The sequence below is a fragment of the Salvelinus fontinalis genome, unplaced genomic scaffold, assembly GCF_029448725.1.
Source record: "Salvelinus fontinalis isolate EN_2023a unplaced genomic scaffold, ASM2944872v1 scaffold_0539, whole genome shotgun sequence".
NCBI lineage: Eukaryota > Metazoa > Chordata > Actinopteri > Salmoniformes > Salmonidae > Salvelinus > Salvelinus fontinalis.
The window spans coordinates 70,684-90,696 of NW_026600748.1; the positions used below are offsets into that span (position 1 = coordinate 70,684).

A 20,013-nucleotide genomic window follows, 5' to 3' on the forward strand; every position below is an offset into this window, starting at 1 on the left:
AAGGAATAGGGGCCATTAGGGACAGTCTAGAGGGAAGGAATAGGGGCCATTAGGGACAGTCTAGAGGGAATGAGGGTTTGGGGCCATTAGGGACAGTCTAGAGGGAATGAGGGAAGGAATAGGGGCCATTAGGGACAGTCTAGAGGGAATGAGGGAAGGAATAGGGACCATTAGGGACAGTCTAGAGGGACAGACTTTATATCTAATTATACTGTATATCTTACTAACATAACAAATCCCAGACAGACAGAGAAACAGACAGACATTACATCTAATTATACTGTATATCTTACTAACATAACATTATATCATTCCAACCCTGTTAGGATCTACTATACACTGCAGTCTGACTAATTGATGAGTGAAATAAAATAAATTAAATATAATCTGATTAAAGAATAGCTTAGCGTGTTGTTGTTATATGTAACACATGTCCACCGTCGCTTGGTGAGCAGCGATTCTCCTTCAAAACCTCACATCGTTTAACCTTGTTGGTGTTGATCAGAGACTCTCTTCTTCATCCTTCCATTCCAGAGATAAGAGGAGAGGAGAGAGGGGGGAGAGAGGGGAGAGAGAGAGGGATAGAGAGAGAGAGAGAGAGAGAGAGAGAGAGAGAGAGAGAGAGAGGGGCGGAGAGGGGGGAGAGAGGATGAGAGGAGAGAGATAGAGGGGGGGAGAGAGGGAGAGAGAGAGAGAAAGAGGAGGAGAGGAGAGAGATAGAGGGGGGGAGAGAGGGAGAGAGAGAGAGAAAGAGGAGGAGAGGAGAGAGATAGAGGGGGGGAGAGAGGGGAGAGAGAGAGGGATAGAGAGAGAGAGAGAGAGAGAGAGGGGCGGAGAGGGGGGAGAGAGGATGAGAGGAGAGAGATAGAGGGGGGGAGAGAGGGAGAGAGAGAGAGAAAGAGGAGGAGAGGAGAGAGATAGAGGGGGGGAGAGAGGGAGAGAGAGAGAGAAAGAGGAGGAGAGGAGAGAGATAGAGGGGGGGAGAGAGGGAGAGAGAGAGAGAAAGAGGAGGAGAGGAGAGAGGATGAGAGGATAGAGGGGGGAGGACTTTTGGACTTTCCAGCTCCTTGGTTGTTGTTGTTTTGTTGGCATTGGTTGTGAACCCTCCTCCCTCCCCCGAAACAAACACACACACACACACACACACACACACACACACACACACACACACACACACACACACACACACACACACACACACACACACACACACACACACACACACACACACACACACACACACACACACACACACCTCATCCCCGTCTTTCTGCAGTCTCCCAGAATGAGGAGTGTTCTTTTCTACCCCAAACCCTAAATCTCTACAGTAGATTCAGCTTCCTCTCCGACCTCTGACCCCAGAACAGAGTCTCCGCCCCTTTACTTCATCTTCTTGTCGTTCTCCATCGGCGCTCCGTTACGTTTGTGCTTCCCGTTAGCGACCGCTCCGTTGCTATGACAATGTCCGTTTGCCTTGTCGTCGCCACTGTCACCGTGGCCCACCTCACCCCCCCGCTCCTGAACCTTAACCTTTGACCTTAGTAGCCCTGCTATCCGGTAAAACAGGTAGCCAATCAGGGCCAGCCCCGCCCCTACGACCAGCACAACGTCCAATAGGAAGTACTGGTAGGTGGAGACAGTGTAGACAGAGGATCGTAAATGGTTGGCGCCATGGTGACGGAGGATGTAGCTTATCCAATAGACAGCTCTCGTTACCGGGTGACCTGGTTGGTCCTTATGGATGGAGGAGAGCACCTGGGCACGCTGACGATAACTAGAACACACACACACACACACACACACACACACACACACACACACACACACACACACACACACACACACACACACACACACACACGGTTAAAAACAGTGAGAGGGTGTGTGTGGATGTCAATTGCATTCAGTGGAGTGAGTGTTGTGCAGTACCACACTGAGTCACCAGATGGCAGTAATGAGCCAGAACTGAACTGAGTGTTGTGCAGTACCACACTGAGTCACCAGATGGCAGTAATGAGCCAGAACTGAACTGAGTGTGGTGCAGTACCACACTGAGTCACCAGATGGCAGTAATGAGCCAGAACTGAACTGAGTGTGGTGCAGTACCACACTGAGACACCAGGTGGCAGTATTGAGCCAGAACTGAACTGTGGTGTGGTGCAGTACCACACTGAGACACCAGATGGCAGTAATGAGCCAGAACTGAACTGAGTGTGGTGCAGTACCACACTGAGACACCAGATGGCAGTAATGAGCCAGAACTGAACTGAGTGTGGTGCAGTACCACACTGAGACACCAGATGGCAGTAATGAGCCAGAACTGAACTGAGTGTGGTGCAGTACCACACTGAGACACCAGATGGCAGTAATGAGCCAGAACTGAACTGAGTGTGGTGCAGTACCACACTGAGACACCAGGTGGCAGTATTGAGCCAGAACTGAACTGTGGTGTGGTGCAGTACCACACTGAGACACCAGATGGCAGTATTGAGCCAGAACTGAACTGAGTGTGGTGCAGTACCACACTGAGACACCAGATGGCAGTATTGAGCCAGAACTGAACTGAGTGTGGTGCAGTACCACACTGAGACACCAGATGGCAGTATTGAGCCAGAACTGAACTGAGTGTGGTGCAGTACCACACTGAGACACCAGATGGCAGTAATGAGCCAGAACTGAACTGAGTGTGGTGCAGTACCACACTGAGACACCACATGGCAGTATTGAGCCAGAACTGAACTGAGTGTGGTGCAGTACCACACTGAGACACCAGATGGCAGTATTGAGCCAGAACTGAACTGTGGTGTGGTGGTGCAGTACCACACTGAGACACCAGATGGCAGTATTGAGCCAGAACTGAACTGTGGTTTAGTGGTGCAGTACCACACTGAGACACCAGATAGCAGTAATGAGCCAGAACTGAACTGTGGTGTGGTGCAGTACCACACTGAGACACCAGATGGCAGTATTGAGCCAGAACTGAACTGTGGTGTGGTGCAGTACCACACTGAGACACCAGATGGCAGTATTGAGCCAGAACTGAACTGAGTGTGGTGCAGTACCACACTGAGACACCAGATGGCAGTAATGAGCCAGAACTGAACTGAGTGTGGTGCAGTACCACACTGAGACACCAGATGGCAGTAATGAGCCAGAACTGAACTGTGGTGTGGTGCAGTACCACACTGAGACACCAGATGGCAGTAATGAGCCAGAACTGAACTGAGTGTGGTGCAGTACCACACTGAGACACCAGATGGCAGTATTGAGCCAGAACTGAACTGTGGTGTGGTGCAGTACCACACTGAGACACCAGATGGCAGTAATGAGCCTGAACTGAACTGTGGTGTGGTGCAGTACCACACTGAGACACCAGATGGCAGTATTGAGCCAGAACTGAACTGAGTGTGGTGAAGTACCACACTGAGACACCAGATGGCAGTAGTGAGCCAGAACTGAACTGAGTGTGGTGCAGTACCACACTGAGACACCAGATGGCAGTATTGAGCCAGAACTGAACTGTGGTGTGGTGCAGTACCACACTGAGACACCAGATGGCAGTATTGAGCCAGAACTGAACTGTGGTTTAGTGGTGCAGTACCACACTGAGACACCAGATGGCAGTATTGAGCCAGAACTGAACTGAGTGTGGTGCAGTACCACACTGAGACACCAGATGGCAGTATTGAGCCAGAACTGAACTGTGGTGTGGTGCAGTACCACACTGAGACACCAGATGGCAGTATTGAGCCAGAACTGAACTGTGGTTTAGTGGTGCAGTACCACACTGAGACACCAGATGGCAGTATTGAGCCAGAACTGAACTGAGTGTGGTGCAGTACCACACTGAGACACCAGATGGCAGTATTGAGCCAGAACTGAACTGAGTGTGGTGCAGTACCACACTGAGACACCAGATGGCAGTAATGAGCCAGAACTGAACTGTGGTGTGGTGCAGTACCACACTGAGTCACCAGATGGCAGTATTGAGCCAGAACTGAACTGAGTGTGGTGCAGTACCACACTGAGACACCAGATGGCAGTAATGAGCCAGAACTGAACTGAGTGTGGTGCAGTACCACACTGAGACACCAGATGGCAGTATTGAGCCAGAACTGAACTGAGTGTGGTGCAGTACCACACTGAGACACCAGATGGCAGTATTGAGCCAGAACTGAACTGAGTGTGGTGCAGTACCACACTGAGACACCAGATGGCAGTATTGAGCCAGAACTGAACTGAGTGTGGTGCAGTACCACACTGAGACACCAGATGGCAGTATTGAGCCAGAACTGAACTGAGTGTGGTGCAGTACCACACTGAGACACCAGATGGCAGTAATGAGCCAGAACTGAACTGAGTGTGGTGCAGTACCACACTGAGTCACCAGATGGCAGTATTGAGCCAGAACTGAACTGAGTGTGGTGCAGTACCACACTGAGACACCAGATGGCAGTAATGAGCCAGAACTGAACTGAGTGTGGTGCAGTACCACACTGAGACACCAGATGGCAGTAATGAGCCAGAACTGAACTGTGGTGTGGTGCAGTACCACACTGAGACACCAGATGGCAGTAATGAGCCAGAACTGAACTGAGTGTGGTGCAGTACCACACTGAGACACCAGGTGGCAGTATTGAGCCAGAACTGAACTGAGTGTGGTGCAGTACCACACTGAGACACCAGATGGCAGTATTGAGCCAGAACTGAACTGAGTGTGGTGCAGTACCACACTGAGACACCAGGTGGCAGTATTGAGCCAGAACTGAACTGAGTGTGGTGCAGTACCACACTGAGACACCAGATGGCAGTATTGAGCCAGAACTGAACTGTGGTGTGGTGCAGTACCACACTGAGACACCAGATGGCAGTATTGAGCCAGAACTGAACTGAGTGTGGTGCAGTACCACACTGAGACACCAGATGGCAGTATTGAGCCAGAACTGAACTGTGGTGTGGTGCAGTACCACACTGAGACACCAGATGGCAGTAATGAGCCAGAACTGAACTGTGGTGTGGTGCAGTACCACACTGAGACACCAGATGGCAGTATTGAGCCAGAACTGAACTGAGTGTGGTGCAGTACCACACTGAGACACCAGATGGCAGTATTGAGCCAGAACTGAACTGTGGTGTAGTGGTACAGTACCACACTGAGACACCAGATGGCAGTAATGAGCCAGAACTGAACTGAGTGTGGTGCAGTACCACACTGAGACACCAGATGGCAGTATTGAGCCAGAACTGAACTGTGGTGTAGTGGTACAGTACCACACTGAGACACCAGATGGCAGTATTGAGCCAGAACTGAACTGTGGTGTGGTGCAGTACCACACTGAGACACCAGATGGCAGTAATGAGCCAGAACTGAACTGAGTGTGGTGCAGTACCACACTGAGACACCAGATGGCAGTAATGAGCCAGAACTGAACTGAGTGTGGTGCAGTACCACACTGAGACACCAGGTGGCAGTATTGAGCCAGAACTGAACTGTGGTGTGGTGCAGTACCACACTGAGACACCAGATGGCAGTATTGAGCCAGAACTGAACTGAGTGTGGTGCAGTACCACACTGAGACACCAGATGGCAGTATTGAGCCAGAACTGAACTGAGTGTGGTGCAGTACCACACTGAGACACCAGATGGCAGTATTGAGCCAGAACTGAACTGAGTGTGGTGCAGTACCACACTGAGACACCAGATGGCAGTAATGAGCCAGAACTGAACTGTGGTGTGGTGCAGTACCACACTGAGTCACCAGATGGCAGTATTGAGCCAGAACTGAACTGTGGTGTGGTGCAGTACCACACTGAGACACCAGATGGCAGTAATGAGCCAGAACTGAACTGAGTGTGGTGCAGTACCACACTGAGACACCAGATGGCAGTATTGAGCCAGAACTGAACTGAGTGTGGTGCAATACCACACTGAGACACCAGATGGCAGTATTGAGCCAGAACTGAACTGAGTGTGGTGCAGTACCACACTGAGACACCAGATGGCAGTAATGAGCCAGAACTGAACTGTGGTGTGGTGCAGTACCACACTGAGTCACCAGATGGCAGTATTGAGCCAGAACTGAACTGTGGTGTGGTGCAGTACCACACTGAGACACCAGATGGCAGTAATGAGCCAGAACTGAACTGTGGTTTAGTGGTGCAGTACCACACTGAGACACCAGATAGCAGTAATGAGCCAGAACTGAACTGTGGTGTGGTGCAGTACCACACTGAGACACCAGATGGCAGTAATGAGCCAGAACTGAACTGTGGTGTGGTGCAGTACCACACTGAGACACCAGATGGCAGTATTGAGCCAGAACTGAACTGAGTGTGGTGCAGTACCACACTGAGACACCAGATGGCAGTATTGAGCCAGAACTGAACTGTGGTGTGGTGCAGTACCACACTGAGACACCAGATGGCAGTATTGAGCCAGAACTGAACTGAGTGTGGTGCAGTACCACACTGAGACACCAGATGGCAGTAATGAGCCATAACTGAACTGAGTGTGGTGCAGTACCACACTGAGACACCAGATGGCAGTAATGAGCCAGAACTGAACTGAGTGTGGTGCAGTACCACACTGAGACACCAGATGGCAGTAATGAGCCAGAACTGAACTGTGGTGTGGTGCAGTACCACACTGAGACACCAGATGGCAGTAATGAGCCAGAACTGAACTGTGGTGTGGTGCAGTACCACACTGAGACACCAGATGGCAGTAATGAGCCAGAACTGAACTGAGTGTGGTGCAGTACCACACTGAGACACCAGATGGCAGTATTGAGCCAGAACTGAACTGAGTGTGGTGCAGTACCACACTGAGACACCAGATGGCAGTATTGAGCCAGAACTGAACTGAGTGTGGTGCAGTACCACACTGAGACACCAGGTGGCAGTATTGAGCCAGAACTGAACTGAGTGTGGTGCAGTACCACACTGAGACACCAGATGGCAGTATTGAGCCAGAACTGAACTGTGGTGTGGTGCAGTACCACACTGAGACACCAGATGGCAGTATTGAGCCAGAACTGAACTGAGTGTGGTGCAGTACCACACTGAGACACCAGATGGCAGTATTGAGCCAGAACTGAACTGTGGTGTGGTGCAGTACCACACTGAGACACCAGATGGCAGTAATGAGCCAGAACTGAACTGTGGTGTGGTGCAGTACCACACTGAGACACCAGATGGCAGTATTGAGCCAGAACTGAACTGAGTGTGGTGCAGTACCACACTGAGACACCAGATGGCAGTATTGAGCCAGAACTGAACTGTGGTGTAGTGGTACAGTACCACACTGAGACACCAGATGGCAGTAATGAGCCAGAACTGAACTGAGTGTGGTGCAGTACCACACTGAGACACCAGATGGCAGTATTGAGCCAGAACTGAACTGTGGTGTAGTGGTACAGTACCACACTGAGACACCAGATGGCAGTATTGAGCCAGAACTGAACTGTGGTGTGGTGCAGTACCACACTGAGACACCAGATGGCAGTAATGAGCCAGAACTGAACTGAGTGTGGTGCAGTACCACACTGAGACACCAGATGGCAGTAATGAGCCAGAACTGAACTGAGTGTGGTGCAGTACCACACTGAGACACCAGGTGGCAGTATTGAGCCAGAACTGAACTGTGGTGTGGTGCAGTACCACACTGAGACACCAGATGGCAGTATTGAGCCAGAACTGAACTGAGTGTGGTGCAGTACCACACTGAGACACCAGATGGCAGTATTGAGCCAGAACTGAACTGAGTGTGGTGCAGTACCACACTGAGACACCAGATGGCAGTATTGAGCCAGAACTGAACTGAGTGTGGTGCAGTACCACACTGAGACACCAGATGGCAGTAATGAGCCAGAACTGAACTGTGGTGTGGTGCAGTACCACACTGAGTCACCAGATGGCAGTATTGAGCCAGAACTGAACTGTGGTGTGGTGCAGTACCACACTGAGACACCAGATGGCAGTAATGAGCCAGAACTGAACTGAGTGTGGTGCAGTACCACACTGAGACACCAGATGGCAGTATTGAGCCAGAACTGAACTGAGTGTGGTGCAATACCACACTGAGACACCAGATGGCAGTATTGAGCCAGAACTGAACTGAGTGTGGTGCAGTACCACACTGCGACACCAGATGGCAGTAATGAGCCAGAACTGAACTGTGGTGTGGTGCAGTACCACACTGAGTCACCAGATGGCAGTATTGAGCCAGAACTGAACTGTGGTGTGGTGCAGTACCACACTGAGACACCAGATGGCAGTAATGAGCCAGAACTGAACTGTGGTTTAGTGGTGCAGTACCACACTGAGACACCAGATAGCAGTAATGAGCCAGAACTGAACTGTGGTGTGGTGCAGTACCACACTGAGACACCAGATGGCAGTAATGAGCCAGAACTGAACTGTGGTGTGGTGCAGTACCACACTGAGACACCAGATGGCAGTATTGAGCCAGAACTGAACTGAGTGTGGTGCAGTACCACACTGAGACACCAGATGGCAGTATTGAGCCAGAACTGAACTGTGGTGTGGTGCAGTACCACACTGAGACACCAGATGGCAGTATTGAGCCAGAACTGAACTGAGTGTGGTGCAGTACCACACTGAGACACCAGATGGCAGTAATGAGCCAGAACTGAACTGAGTGTGGTGCAGTACCACACTGAGACACCAGATGGCAGTAATGAGCCAGAACTGAACTGAGTGTGGTGCAGTACCACACTGAGACACCAGATGGCAGTAATGAGCCAGAACTGAACTGTGGTGTGGTGCAGTACCACACTGAGACACCAGATGGCAGTAATGAGCCAGAACTGAACTGTGGTGTGGTGCAGTACCACACTGAGACACCAGATGGCAGTAATGAGCCAGAACTGAACTGAGTGTGGTGCAGTACCACACTGAGACACCAGATGGCAGTATTGAGCCAGAACTGAACTGAGTGTGGTGAAGTACCACACTGAGACACCAGATGGCAGTAATGAGCCAGAACTGAACTGAGTGTGGTGCAGTACCACACTGAGACACCAGATGGCAGTATTGAGCCAGAACTGAACTGAGTGTGGTGAAGTACCACACTGAGACACCAGATGGCAGTAGTGAGCCAGAACTGAACTGAGTGTGGTGCAGTACCACACTGAGACACCAGATGGCAGTATTGAGCCAGAACTGAACTGAGTGTGGTGCAGTACCACACTGAGACACCAGATGGCAGTATTGAGCCAGAACTGAACTGTGGTTTAGTGGTGCAGTACCACACTGAGACACCAGATGGCAGTATTGAGCCAGAACTGAACTGAGTGTGGTGCAGTACCACACTGAGACACCAGATGGCAGTAATGAGCCAGAACTGAACTGAGTGTGGTGCAGTACCACACTGAGACACCAGATGGCAGTATTGAGCCATAACTGAACTGAGTGTGGTGCAGTACCACACTGAGACACCAGATAGCAGTATTGAGCCAGAACTGAACTGAGTGTGGTACAGTACCACACTGAGACACCAGGTGGCAGTATTGAGCCAGAACTGAACTGAGTGTGGTGCAGTACCACACTGAGACACCAGATAGCAGTATTGAGCCAGAACTGAACTGAGTGTGGTGCAGTACCACACTGAGACACCAGATAGCAGTATTGAGCCAGAACTGAACTGTGGTGTGGTGCAGTACCACACTGAGACACCAGATGGCAGTATTGAGCCAGAACTGAACTGAGTGTGGTGCAGTACCACACTGAGACACCAGATGGCAGTAATGAGCCAGAACTGAACTGTGGTGTGGTGCAGTACCACACTGAGACACCAGATGGCAGTAATGAGCCAGAACTGAACTGAGTGTGGTGAAGTACCACACTGAGACACCAGATGGCAGTAATGAGCCAGAACTGAACTGAGTGTGGTGCAGTACCACACTGAGACACCAGATGGCAGTAATGAGCCAGAACTGAACTGAGTGTGGTGCAGTACCACACTGAGACACCAGATGGCAGTATTGATCTTCTACATGTCACACACACTACTACATCGTCATTTCATCATCGTGTGTGTGTGTGTGTGTGTGTGTGTGTGTGTGTGTGTGTGTGTGTGTGTGTGTGTGTGTGTGTGTCTGTGTGTGTGTGTGTGTGTGTGTGTGTGTGTGTGTGTACCTGTTATTGTTGATAACAGTGTTCAGTGCCTGGTACAGATCCTCCTCTGTCATCCTCTTCCAGTGAACCATGATGCCCATCCCTTTAGCCTCCACCCGGGTCATAGTGTCGTAATGGTCCCCAAACAGAGGTAGCCCCACTACAGGAACACCGTGGTACATCGCTTCATAGATACTGTTCAGACCACCGTGGGACAGAAACGCTACTATTCTGGCATGGCCTGGAGAGACAGGAAGGAGAGAGAAGAGACAAGGATGAGAGAGAGGGAGGAGAGACAAGGATGAGAGAGAAGGAGGAGAGAGAGGGAGGAGAGAGAGAAAGGAGAGAGAAGAGACAAAGATGAGAGAGAGGGAGTAGAGAGATATAGAGAGGAGAGAGGGAGAAAGGAGAGAGAGGGAGAAGAGAGGAGAGATGGAGGAGAGGGGAGAGGGAGGGATGAGAGAGAGGGATGAGAAAAAGGGAGTAGAGAGATATAGAGAGGAGAGAGGGAGAAAAAAGAGAGGGAGGAGAGAGGAGAGATGGAGGAGAGAAGGAGGAGGGGTTAGGGTGTGTGGGGGTGAGGGAAAGGTGTTCCAGCTAGAGGGAGAAACAGTGTTGTCCTATAGGTCCCTGGTCCTAACAGTGTTGTCCTATAGGATCCTGGTCCTAACAGTGTTGTCCTATAGGACCCTGGTCCTAACAGTGTTGTCCTATAGGTCCCTGGTCCTAACAGTGTTGTCCTATAGGTCCCTGGTCCTAACAGTGTTGTCCTATAGGTCCCTGGTCCTAACAGTGTTGTCCTATAGGACCCTGGTCCTAACAGTGTTGTAATATAGAGCCCTGGTCCTAACAGTGTTGTCCTATAGGTCCCTGGTCCTAACAGTGTTGTGATATGGACTCTGGTCCTAACAGTGTTGTCCTATAGGAACCTGGTCCTAACAGTGTTGTCCTATAGGTCCCTGGTCCTAACAGTGTTGTCCTATAGGACCCTGGTCCTAACAGTGTTGTCCTATAGGTCCCTGGTCCTAACAGTGTTGTCCTATAGGTCCCTGGTCCTAACAGTGTTGTCCTATAGGTCCCTGGTCCTAACAGTGTTGTCCTATAGGTCCCTGGTCCTAACAGTGTTGTCCTATAGGACCCTGGTCCTAACAGTGTTGTCCTATAGGTCCCTGGTCCTAACAGTGTTGTCCTATAGGTCCCTGGTCCTAACAGTGTTGTCCTATAGGACCCTGGTCCTAACAGTGTTGTCCTATAGGACCCTGGTCCTAACAGTGTTGTCCTATAGGACCCTGGTCCTAACAGTGTTGTCCTATAGGTCCCTGGTCCTAACAGTGTTGTCCTATAGGTCCCTGGTCCTAACAGTGTTGTCCTATAGGTCCCTGGTCCTAACAGTGTTGTCCTATAGGACACTGGTCCTAACAGTGTTGTCCTATAGGTCCCTGGTTCTAACAGTGTTGTCCTATAGGACCCTGGTCCTAACAGTGTTGTCCTATAGGTCCCTGGTCCTAACAGTGTTGTCCTATAGGATCCTGGTCCTAACAGTGTTGTTCTATAGGACCCTGGTCCTAACAGTGTTGTCCTATAGGTCCCTGGTCCTAACAGTGTTGTCCTATAGGTCCCTGGTCCTAACAGTGTTGTCCTATAGGTCCCTGGTCCTAACAGTGTTGTCCTATAGGACCCTGGTCCTAACAGTGTTGTAATATAGAGCCCTGGTCCTAACAGTGTTGTCCTATAGGTCCCTGGTCCTAACAGTGTTGTGATATGGACTCTGGTCCTAACAGTGTTGTCCTATAGGAACCTGGTCCTAACAGTGTTGTCCTATAGGTCCCTGGTCCTAACAGTGTTGTCCTATAGGACCCTGGTCCTAACAGTGTTGTCCTATAGGTCCCTGGTCCTAACAGTGTTGTCCTATAGGTCCCTGGTCCTAACAGTGTTGTCCTATATGTCCCTGGTCCTAACAGTGTTGTCCTATAGGTCCCTGGTCCTAACAGTGTTGTCCTATAGGACCCTGGTCCTAACAGTGTTGTCCTATAGGTCCCTGGTCCTAACAGTGTTGTCCTATAGGTCCCTGGTCCTAACAGTGTTGTCCTATAGGACCCTGGTCCTAACAGTGTTGTCCTATAGGACCCTGGTCCTAACAGTGTTGTCCTATAGGACCCTGGTCCTAACAGTGTTGTCCTATAGGTCCCTGGTCCTAACAGTGTTGTCCTATAGGTCCCTGGTCCTAACAGTGTTGTCCTATAGGTCCCTGGTCCTAACAGTGTTGTCCTATAGGACACTGGTCCTAACAGTGTTGTCCTATAGGTCCCTGGTCCTAACAGTGTTGTCCTATAGGATCCTGGTCCTAACAGTGTTGTCCTATAGGACCCTGGTCCTAACAGTGTTGTCCTAATGGACCCTGGTCCTAACAGTGTTGTCCAATAGGTCCCTGGTCCTAACAGTGTTGTCCTATAGGTCCCTGGTCCTAACAGTGTTGTCCTATAGGACCCTGGTCCTAACAGTGTTGTTATAGGGTCCCTGGTCCTAACAGTGTTGTCCTATATGTCCCTGGTCCTAACAGTGTTGTCCAATAGGTCCCTGGTCCTAACAGTGTTGTCCTATAGGACCCTGGTCCTAACAGTGTTGTCCTATAGGTCCCTGGTCCTAACAGTGTTGTACTATAGGACCCTGGTCCTAACAGTGTTGTCCTATAGGACCCTGGTCCTAACAGTGTTGTCCTATAGGACCCTGGTCCTAACAGTGTTGTCCTATAGGACCCTGGTCCTAACAGTGTTGTCCTATAGGACCCTGGTCCTAACAGTGTTGTCCTATAGGACCCTGGTCCTAACAGTGTTGTCCTATAGGACCCTGGTCCTAACAGTGTTGTCCAATAGGACCCTGGTCCTAACAGTGTTGTCCTATAGGACCCTGGTCCTAGCAGTGTTGTCCTATAGGTCCCTGGTCCTAACAGTGTTGTCCTATAGGTCCTTGGTCCTAACAGTGTTGTCCTATAGGACCCTGGTCCTAACAGTGTTGTCCTATAGGACCCTGGTCCTAACAGTGTTGTCTTATAGGTCCCTGGTCCTAACAGTGTTGTCCTATAGGACCCTGGTCCTAACAGTGTTGTCCTATAGGGCCCTGGTCCCAACAGTGTTGTCCTATAGGTCCCTGGTCCTAACAGTGTTGTCCTATAGGACCCTGGTCCTAACAGTGTTGTCCTACCAGTGTTGTCCTATAGGGCCCTGGTCCTAACAGTGTTGTCCTATAGGGCCCTGGTCCTAACAGTGTTGTCCTATAGGGCCCTGGTCCTAACAGTGTTGTCCTATAGGGCCCTGGTCCTAACAGTGTTGTCCTATAGGTCCCTGGTCCTAACAGTGTTGTCCTATAGGGCCCTGGTCCTAACAGTGTTGTCCTATAGGACCCTGGTCCTAACAGTGTTGTAACATGGACCCTGGTCCTAACAGTGTTGTCCTATAGGACCCTGGTCCTAACAGTGTTGTCCTATAGGACCCTGGTCCTAACAGTGTTGTCCTATAGGACCCTGGTCCTAACAGTGTTGTCCTATAGGACCCTGGTCCTAACAGTGTTGTCCTATAGGACCCTGGTCCTAACAGTGTTGTCCTATAGGTCCCTGGTCCTAATAGTGTTGTCCTATAGGACCCTGGTCCTAACAGTGTTGTCCTATAGGACCCTGGTCCTAACAGTGTTGTCCTATAGGTCCCTGGTCCTAACAGTGTTGTCCTATAGGACCCTGGTCCTAACAGTGTTGTCCTACAGGTCCCTGGTCCTAACAGTGTTGTCCTATAGGACCCTGGTCCTAACAGTGTTGTCCTATAGGACCCTGGTCCTAACAGTGTTGTCCTATAGAGCCCTGGTCCTAACAGTGTTGTCCAATAGGACCCTGGTCCTAACAGTGTTGTCCAATAGGTCCCTGGTCCTAACAGTGTTGTCCTATTGGACCCTGGTCCTAACAGTGTTGTCCTATAGAGCCCTGGTCCTAACAGTGTTGTCCTATAGGACCCTGGTCCTAACAGTGTTGTCCAATAGGTCCCTGGTCCTAACAGTGTTGTCCTATAGGACCCTGGTCCTAACAGTGTTGTCCTATAGGACCCTGGTCCTAACAGTGTTGTCCTATAGGACCCTGGTCCTAACAGTGTTGTCCTATAGGACCCTGGTCCTAACAGTGTTGTCCAATAGGAACCTGGTCCTAAGAGTGTTGTCCTATAGGACCCTGGTCCTAACAGTGTTGTCCTATAGGTCCCTGGTCCTAACAGTGTTGTCCTATAGGACCCTGGTCCTAACAGTGTTGTCCTATAGGTCCCTGGTCCTAACAGTGTTGTCCTATAGGTCCCTGGTCCTAACAGTGTTGTCCTATAGGTCCCTGGTCCTAACACTGTTGTCCTATAGGTCCCTGGTCCTAACAGTGTTGTCCTATAGGTCCCTGGTCCTAACAGTGTTGTCCTATAGGTCCCTGGTCCTAACAGTGTTGTCCTATAGGTCCCTGGTCCTAACAGTGTTGTCCTATAGGGCCCTGGTCCTAACAGTGTTGTCCTATAGGGCCCTGGTCCTAACAGTGTTGTCCTATAGGTCCCTGGTCCTAACAGTGTTGTCCTATAGGACCCTGGTCCTAACAGTGTTGTAACATGGACCCTGGTCCTAACAGTGTTGTCCTATAGGACCCTGGTCCTAACAGTGTTGTCCTATAGGACCCTGGTCCTAACAGTGTTGTCCTATAGGACCCTGGTCCTAACAGTGTTGTCCTATAGGACCCTGGTCCTAACAGTGTTGTCCTATAGGACCCTGGTCCTAACAGTGTTGTCCTATAGGTCCCTGGTCCTAATAGTGTTGTCCTATAGGACCCTGGTCCTAACAGTGTTGTCCTATAGGACCCTGGTCCTAACAGTGTTGTCCTATAGGTCCCTGGTCCTAACAGTGTTGTCCTATAGGACCCTGGTCCTAACAGTGTTGTCCTACAGGTCCCTGGTCCTAACAGTGTTGTCCTATAGGACCCTGGTCCTAACAGTGTTGTCCTATAGGGCCCTGGTCCTAACAGTGTTGTCCTATAGAGCCCTGGTCCTAACAGTGTTGTCCAATAGGACCCTGGTCCTAACAGTGTTGTCCAATAGGTCCCTGGTCCTAACAGTGTTGTCCTATTGGACCCTGGTCCTAACAGTGTTGTCCTATAGAGCCCTGGTCCTAACAGTGTTGTCCTATAGGACCCTGGTCCTAACAGTGTTGTCCAATAGGTCCCTGGTCCTAACAGTGTTGTCCTATAGGACCCTGGTCCTAACAGTGTTGTCCTATAGGACCCTGGTCCTAACAGTGTTGTCCTATAGGACCCTGGTCCTAACAGTGTTGTCCTATAGGACCCTGGTCCTAACAGTGTTGTCCTATAGGACCCTGGTCCTAACAGTGTTGTCCTATAGGACCCTGGTCCTAACAGTGTTGTCCTATAGGACCCTGGTCCTAACAGTGTTGTCCTATAGGACCCTGGTCCTAACAGTGTTGTCCAATAGGACCCTGGTCCTAACAGTGTTGTCCTATAGGACCCTGGTCCTAACAGTGTTGTCCTATAGGTCCCTGGTCCTAACAGTGTTGTCCTATAGGTCCCTGGTCCTAACAGTGTTGTCCTATAGGACCCTGGTCCTAACAGTGTTGTCCTATAGGACCCTGGTCCTAACAGTGTTGTCTTATAGGTCCCTGGTCCTAACAGTGTTGTCCTATAGGACCCTGGTCCTAACAGTGTTGTCCTATAGGGCCCTGGTCCCAACAGTGTTGTCCTATAGGTCCCTGGTCCTAACAGTGTTGTCCTATAGGACCCTGGTCCTAACAGTGTTGTCCTACCAGTGTTGTCCTATAGGGCCCTGGTCCTAACAGTGTTGTCCTATAGGGCCCTGGTCCTAACAGTGTTGTCCTATAGGACCCTGGTCCTAACAATGTTGTCCTATAGGTCCCTGGTCCTAACAGTGTTGTCCTATAGGTCCCTGGTCCTAACAGTGTTGTCCTATAGGTCCCTGGTCCTAACAGTGTTGTCCTATAGGTCCCTGGTCCTAACAGTGTTGTCCTATAGGGCCCTGGTCCTAACAGTGTTGTCCTATAGGGCCCTGGTCCTAACAGTGTTGTCCTATAGGTCCCTGGTCCTAACAGTGTTGTCCTATAGGTCCCTGGTCCTAACAGTGTTGTCCTATAGGACCCTGGTCCTAACAGTGTTGTAACATGGACCCTGGTCCTAACAGTGTTGTCCTATAGGACCCTGGTCCTAACAGTGTTGTCCTATAGGACCCTGGTCCTAACAGTGTTGTCCTATAGGACCCTGGTCCTAACAGTGTTGTCCTATAGGACCCTGGTCCTAACAGTGTTGTCCTATAGGACCCTGGTCCTAACAGTGTTGTCCTATAGGTCCCTGGTCCTAATAGTGTTGTCCTATAGGACCCTGGTCCTAACAGTGTTGTCTTATAGGTCCCTGGTCCTAACAGTGTTGTCCTATAGGACCCTGGTCCTAACAGTGTTGTCCTACAGGTCCCTGGTCCTAACAGTGTTGTCCTATAGGACCCTGGTCCTAACAGTGTTGTCCTATAGGACCCTGGTCCTAACAGTGTTGTCCTATAGAGCCCTGGTCCTAACAGTGTTGTCCAATAGGACCCTGGTCCTAACAGTGTTGTCCAATAGGTCCCTGGTCCTAACAGTGTTGTCCTATTGGACCCTGGTCCTAACAGTGTTGTCCTATAGAGCCCTGGTCCTAACAGTGTTGTCCTATAGGACCCTGGTCCTAACAGTGTTGTCCAATAGGTCCCTGGTCCTAACAGTGTTGTCCTATAGGACCCTGGTCCTAACAGTGTTGTCCTATAGGACCCTGGTCCTAACAGTGTTGTCCTATAGGACCCTGGTCCTAACAGTGTTGTCCTATAGGACCCTGGTCCTAACAGTGTTGTCCTATAGGACCCTGGTCCTAACAGTGTTGTCCAATAGGAACCTGGTCCTAAGAGTGTTGTCCTATAGGATCCTGGTCCTAACAGTGTTGTCCTATAGGTCCCTGGTCCTAACAGTGTTGTCCTATAGGACCCTGGTCCTAACAGTGTTGTCCTATAGGTCCCTGGTCCTAACAGTGTTGTCCTATAGGTCCCTGGTCCTAACAGTGTTGTCCTATAGGTCCCTGGTCCTAACAGTGTTGTCCTATAGGTCCCTGGTCCTAACAGTGTTGTCCTATAGGTCCCTGGTCCTAACAGTGTTGTCCTATAGGTCCCTGGTCCTAACAGTGTTGTCCTATAGGTCCCTGGTCCTAACAGTGTTGTCCTATAGGGCCCTGGTCCTAACAGTGTTGTCCTATAGGGCCCTGGTCCTAACAGTGTTGTCCTATAGGACCCTGGTCCTAACAGTGTTGTCCTATAGGTCCCTGGTCCTAATAGTGTTGTCCTATAGGACCCTGGTCCTAACAGTGTTGTCCTATAGGACCCTGGTCCTAACAGTGTTGTCCTATAGGTCCCTGGTCCTAACAGTGTTGTCCTATAGGACCCTTGTCCTAACAGTGTTGTCCTACAGGTCCCTGGTCCTAACAGTGTTGTCCTATAGGACCCTGGTCCTAACAGTGTTGTCCTATAGGGCCCTGGTCCTAACAGTGTTGTCCTATAGAGCCCTGGTCCTAACAGTGTTGTCCAATAGGACCCTGGTCCTAACAGTGTTGTCCTATAGGACCCTGGTCCTAACAGTGTTGTCCTATAGGGCCCTGGTCCTAACAGTGTTGTCCTATAGAGCCCTGGTCCTAACAGTGTTGTCCAATAGGACCCTGGTCCTAACAGTGTTGTCCAATAGGTCCCTGGTCCTAACAGTGTTGTCCTATTGGACCCTGGTCCTAACAGTGTTGTCCTATAGAGCCCTGGTCCTAACAGTGTTGTCCTATAGGACCCTGGTCCTAACAGTGTTGTCCAATAGGTCCCTGGTCCTAACAGTGTTGTCCTATAGGACCCTGGTCCTAACAGTGTTGTCCTATAGGACCCTGGTCCTAACAGTGTTGTCCTATAGGACCCTGGTCCTAACAGTGTTGTCCTATAGGACCCTGGTCCTAACAGTGTTGTCCTATAGGACCCTGGTCCTAACAGTGTTGTCCTATAGGACCCTGGTCCTAACAGTGTTGTCCTATAGGACCCTGGTCCTAACAGTGTTGTCCTATAGGACCCTGGTCCTAACAGTGTTGTCCAATAGGACCCTGGTCCTAACAGTGTTGTCCTATAGGACCCTGGTCCTAACAGTGTTGTCCTATAGGTCCCTGGTCCTAACAGTGTTGTCCTATAGGTCCCTGGTCCTAACAGTGTTGTCCTATAGGACCCTGGTCCTAACAGTGTTGTCCTATAGGACCCTGGTCCTAACAGTGTTGTCTTATAGGTCCCTGGTCCTAACAGTGTTGTCCTATAGGACCCTGGTCCTAACAGTGTTGTCCTATAGGGCCCTGGTCCCAACAGTGTTGTCCTATAGGTCCCTGGTCCTAACAGTGTTGTCCTATAGGACCCTGGTCCTAACAGTGTTGTCCTACCAGTGTTGTCCTATAGGGCCCTGGTCCTAACAGTGTTGTCCTATAGGGCCCTGGTCCTAACAGTGTTGTCCTATAGGACCCTGGTCCTAACAATGTTGTCCTATAGGTCCCTGGTCCTAACAGTGTTGTCCTATAGGTCCCTGGTCCTAACAGTGTTGTCCTATAGGTCCTTGGTCCTAACAGTGTTGTCCTATAGGTCCCTGGTCCTAACAGTGTTGTCCTATAGGGCCCTGGTCCTAACAGTGTTGTCCTATAGGGCCCTGGTCCTAACAGTGTTGTCCTATAGGTCCCTGGTCCTAACAGTGTTGTCCTATAGGTCCCTGGTCCTAACAGTGTTGTCCTATAGGACCCTGGTCCTAACAGTGTTGTAACATGGACCCTGGTCCTAACAGTGTTGTCCTATAGGACCTTGGTCCTAACAGTGTTGTCCTATAGGACCCTGGTCCTAACAGTGTTGTCCTATAGGACCCTGGTCCTAACAGTGTTGTCCTATAGGACCCTGGTCCTAACAGTGTTGTCCTATAGGACCCTGGTCCTAACAGTGTTGTTCTATAGGTCCCTGGTCCTAATAGTGTTGTCCTATAGGACCCTGGTCCTAACAGTGTTGTCCTATAGGACCCTGGTCCTAACAGTGTTGTCCTATAGGTCCCTGGTCCTAACAGTGTTGTCCTATAGGACCCTGGTCCTAACAGTGTTGTCCTACAGGTCCCTGGTCCTAACAGTGTTGTCCTATAGGACCCTGGTCCTAACAGTGTTGTCCTATAGGACCCTGGTCCTAACAGTGTTGTCCTATAGAGCCCTGGTCCTAACAGTGTTGTCCAATAGGACCCTGGTCCTAACAGTGTTGTCCAATAGGTCCCTGGTCCTAACAGTGTTGTCCTATTGGACCCTGGTCCTAACAGTGTTGTCCTATAGAGCCCTGGTCCTAACAGTGTTGTCCTATAGGACCCTGGTCCTAACAGTGTTGTCCAATAGGTCCCTGGTCCTAACAGTGTTGTCCTATAGGACCCTGGTCCTAACAGTGTTGTCCTATAGGACCCTGGTCCTAACAGTGTTGTCCTATAGGACCCTGGTCCTAACAGTGTTGTCCTATAGGACCCTGGTCCTAACAGTGTTGTCCTATAGGACCCTGGTCCTAACAGTGTTGTCCAATAGGAACCTGGTCCTAAGAGTGTTGTCCTATAGGATCCTGGTCCTAACAGTGTTGTCCTATAGGTCCCTGGTCCTAACAGTGTTGTCCTATAGGACCCTGGTCCTAACAGTGTTGTCCTATAGGTCCCTGGTCCTAACAGTGTTGTCCTATAGGTCCCTGGTCCTAACAGTGTTGTCCTATAGGTCCCTGGTCCTAACAGTGTTGTCCTATAGGTCCC

General features: G+C 50.4%; 1 protein-coding gene across 1 annotated transcript in view; it reads right to left on the minus strand.

The window, feature by feature from the left end:
* Positions 1–1,100: 1,100 nt before the first annotated feature.
* The window catches only part of LOC129846437 (2-hydroxyacylsphingosine 1-beta-galactosyltransferase-like), a 31,234-nt gene continuing 12,321 nt past the window's right edge, over positions 1,101–20,013 (minus strand). The window contains exons 2-3 of the mRNA XM_055914366.1: positions 10,159–10,378; positions 1,101–1,774 (exon numbers count right to left, since the gene is read on the minus strand). Of these exons, the coding sequence (XP_055770341.1) occupies positions 1,381–1,774; positions 10,159–10,378 (614 nt within the window). The 3' untranslated portion in view covers positions 1,101–1,380. The remainder of the gene's footprint in view (positions 1,775–10,158; positions 10,379–20,013) is intronic.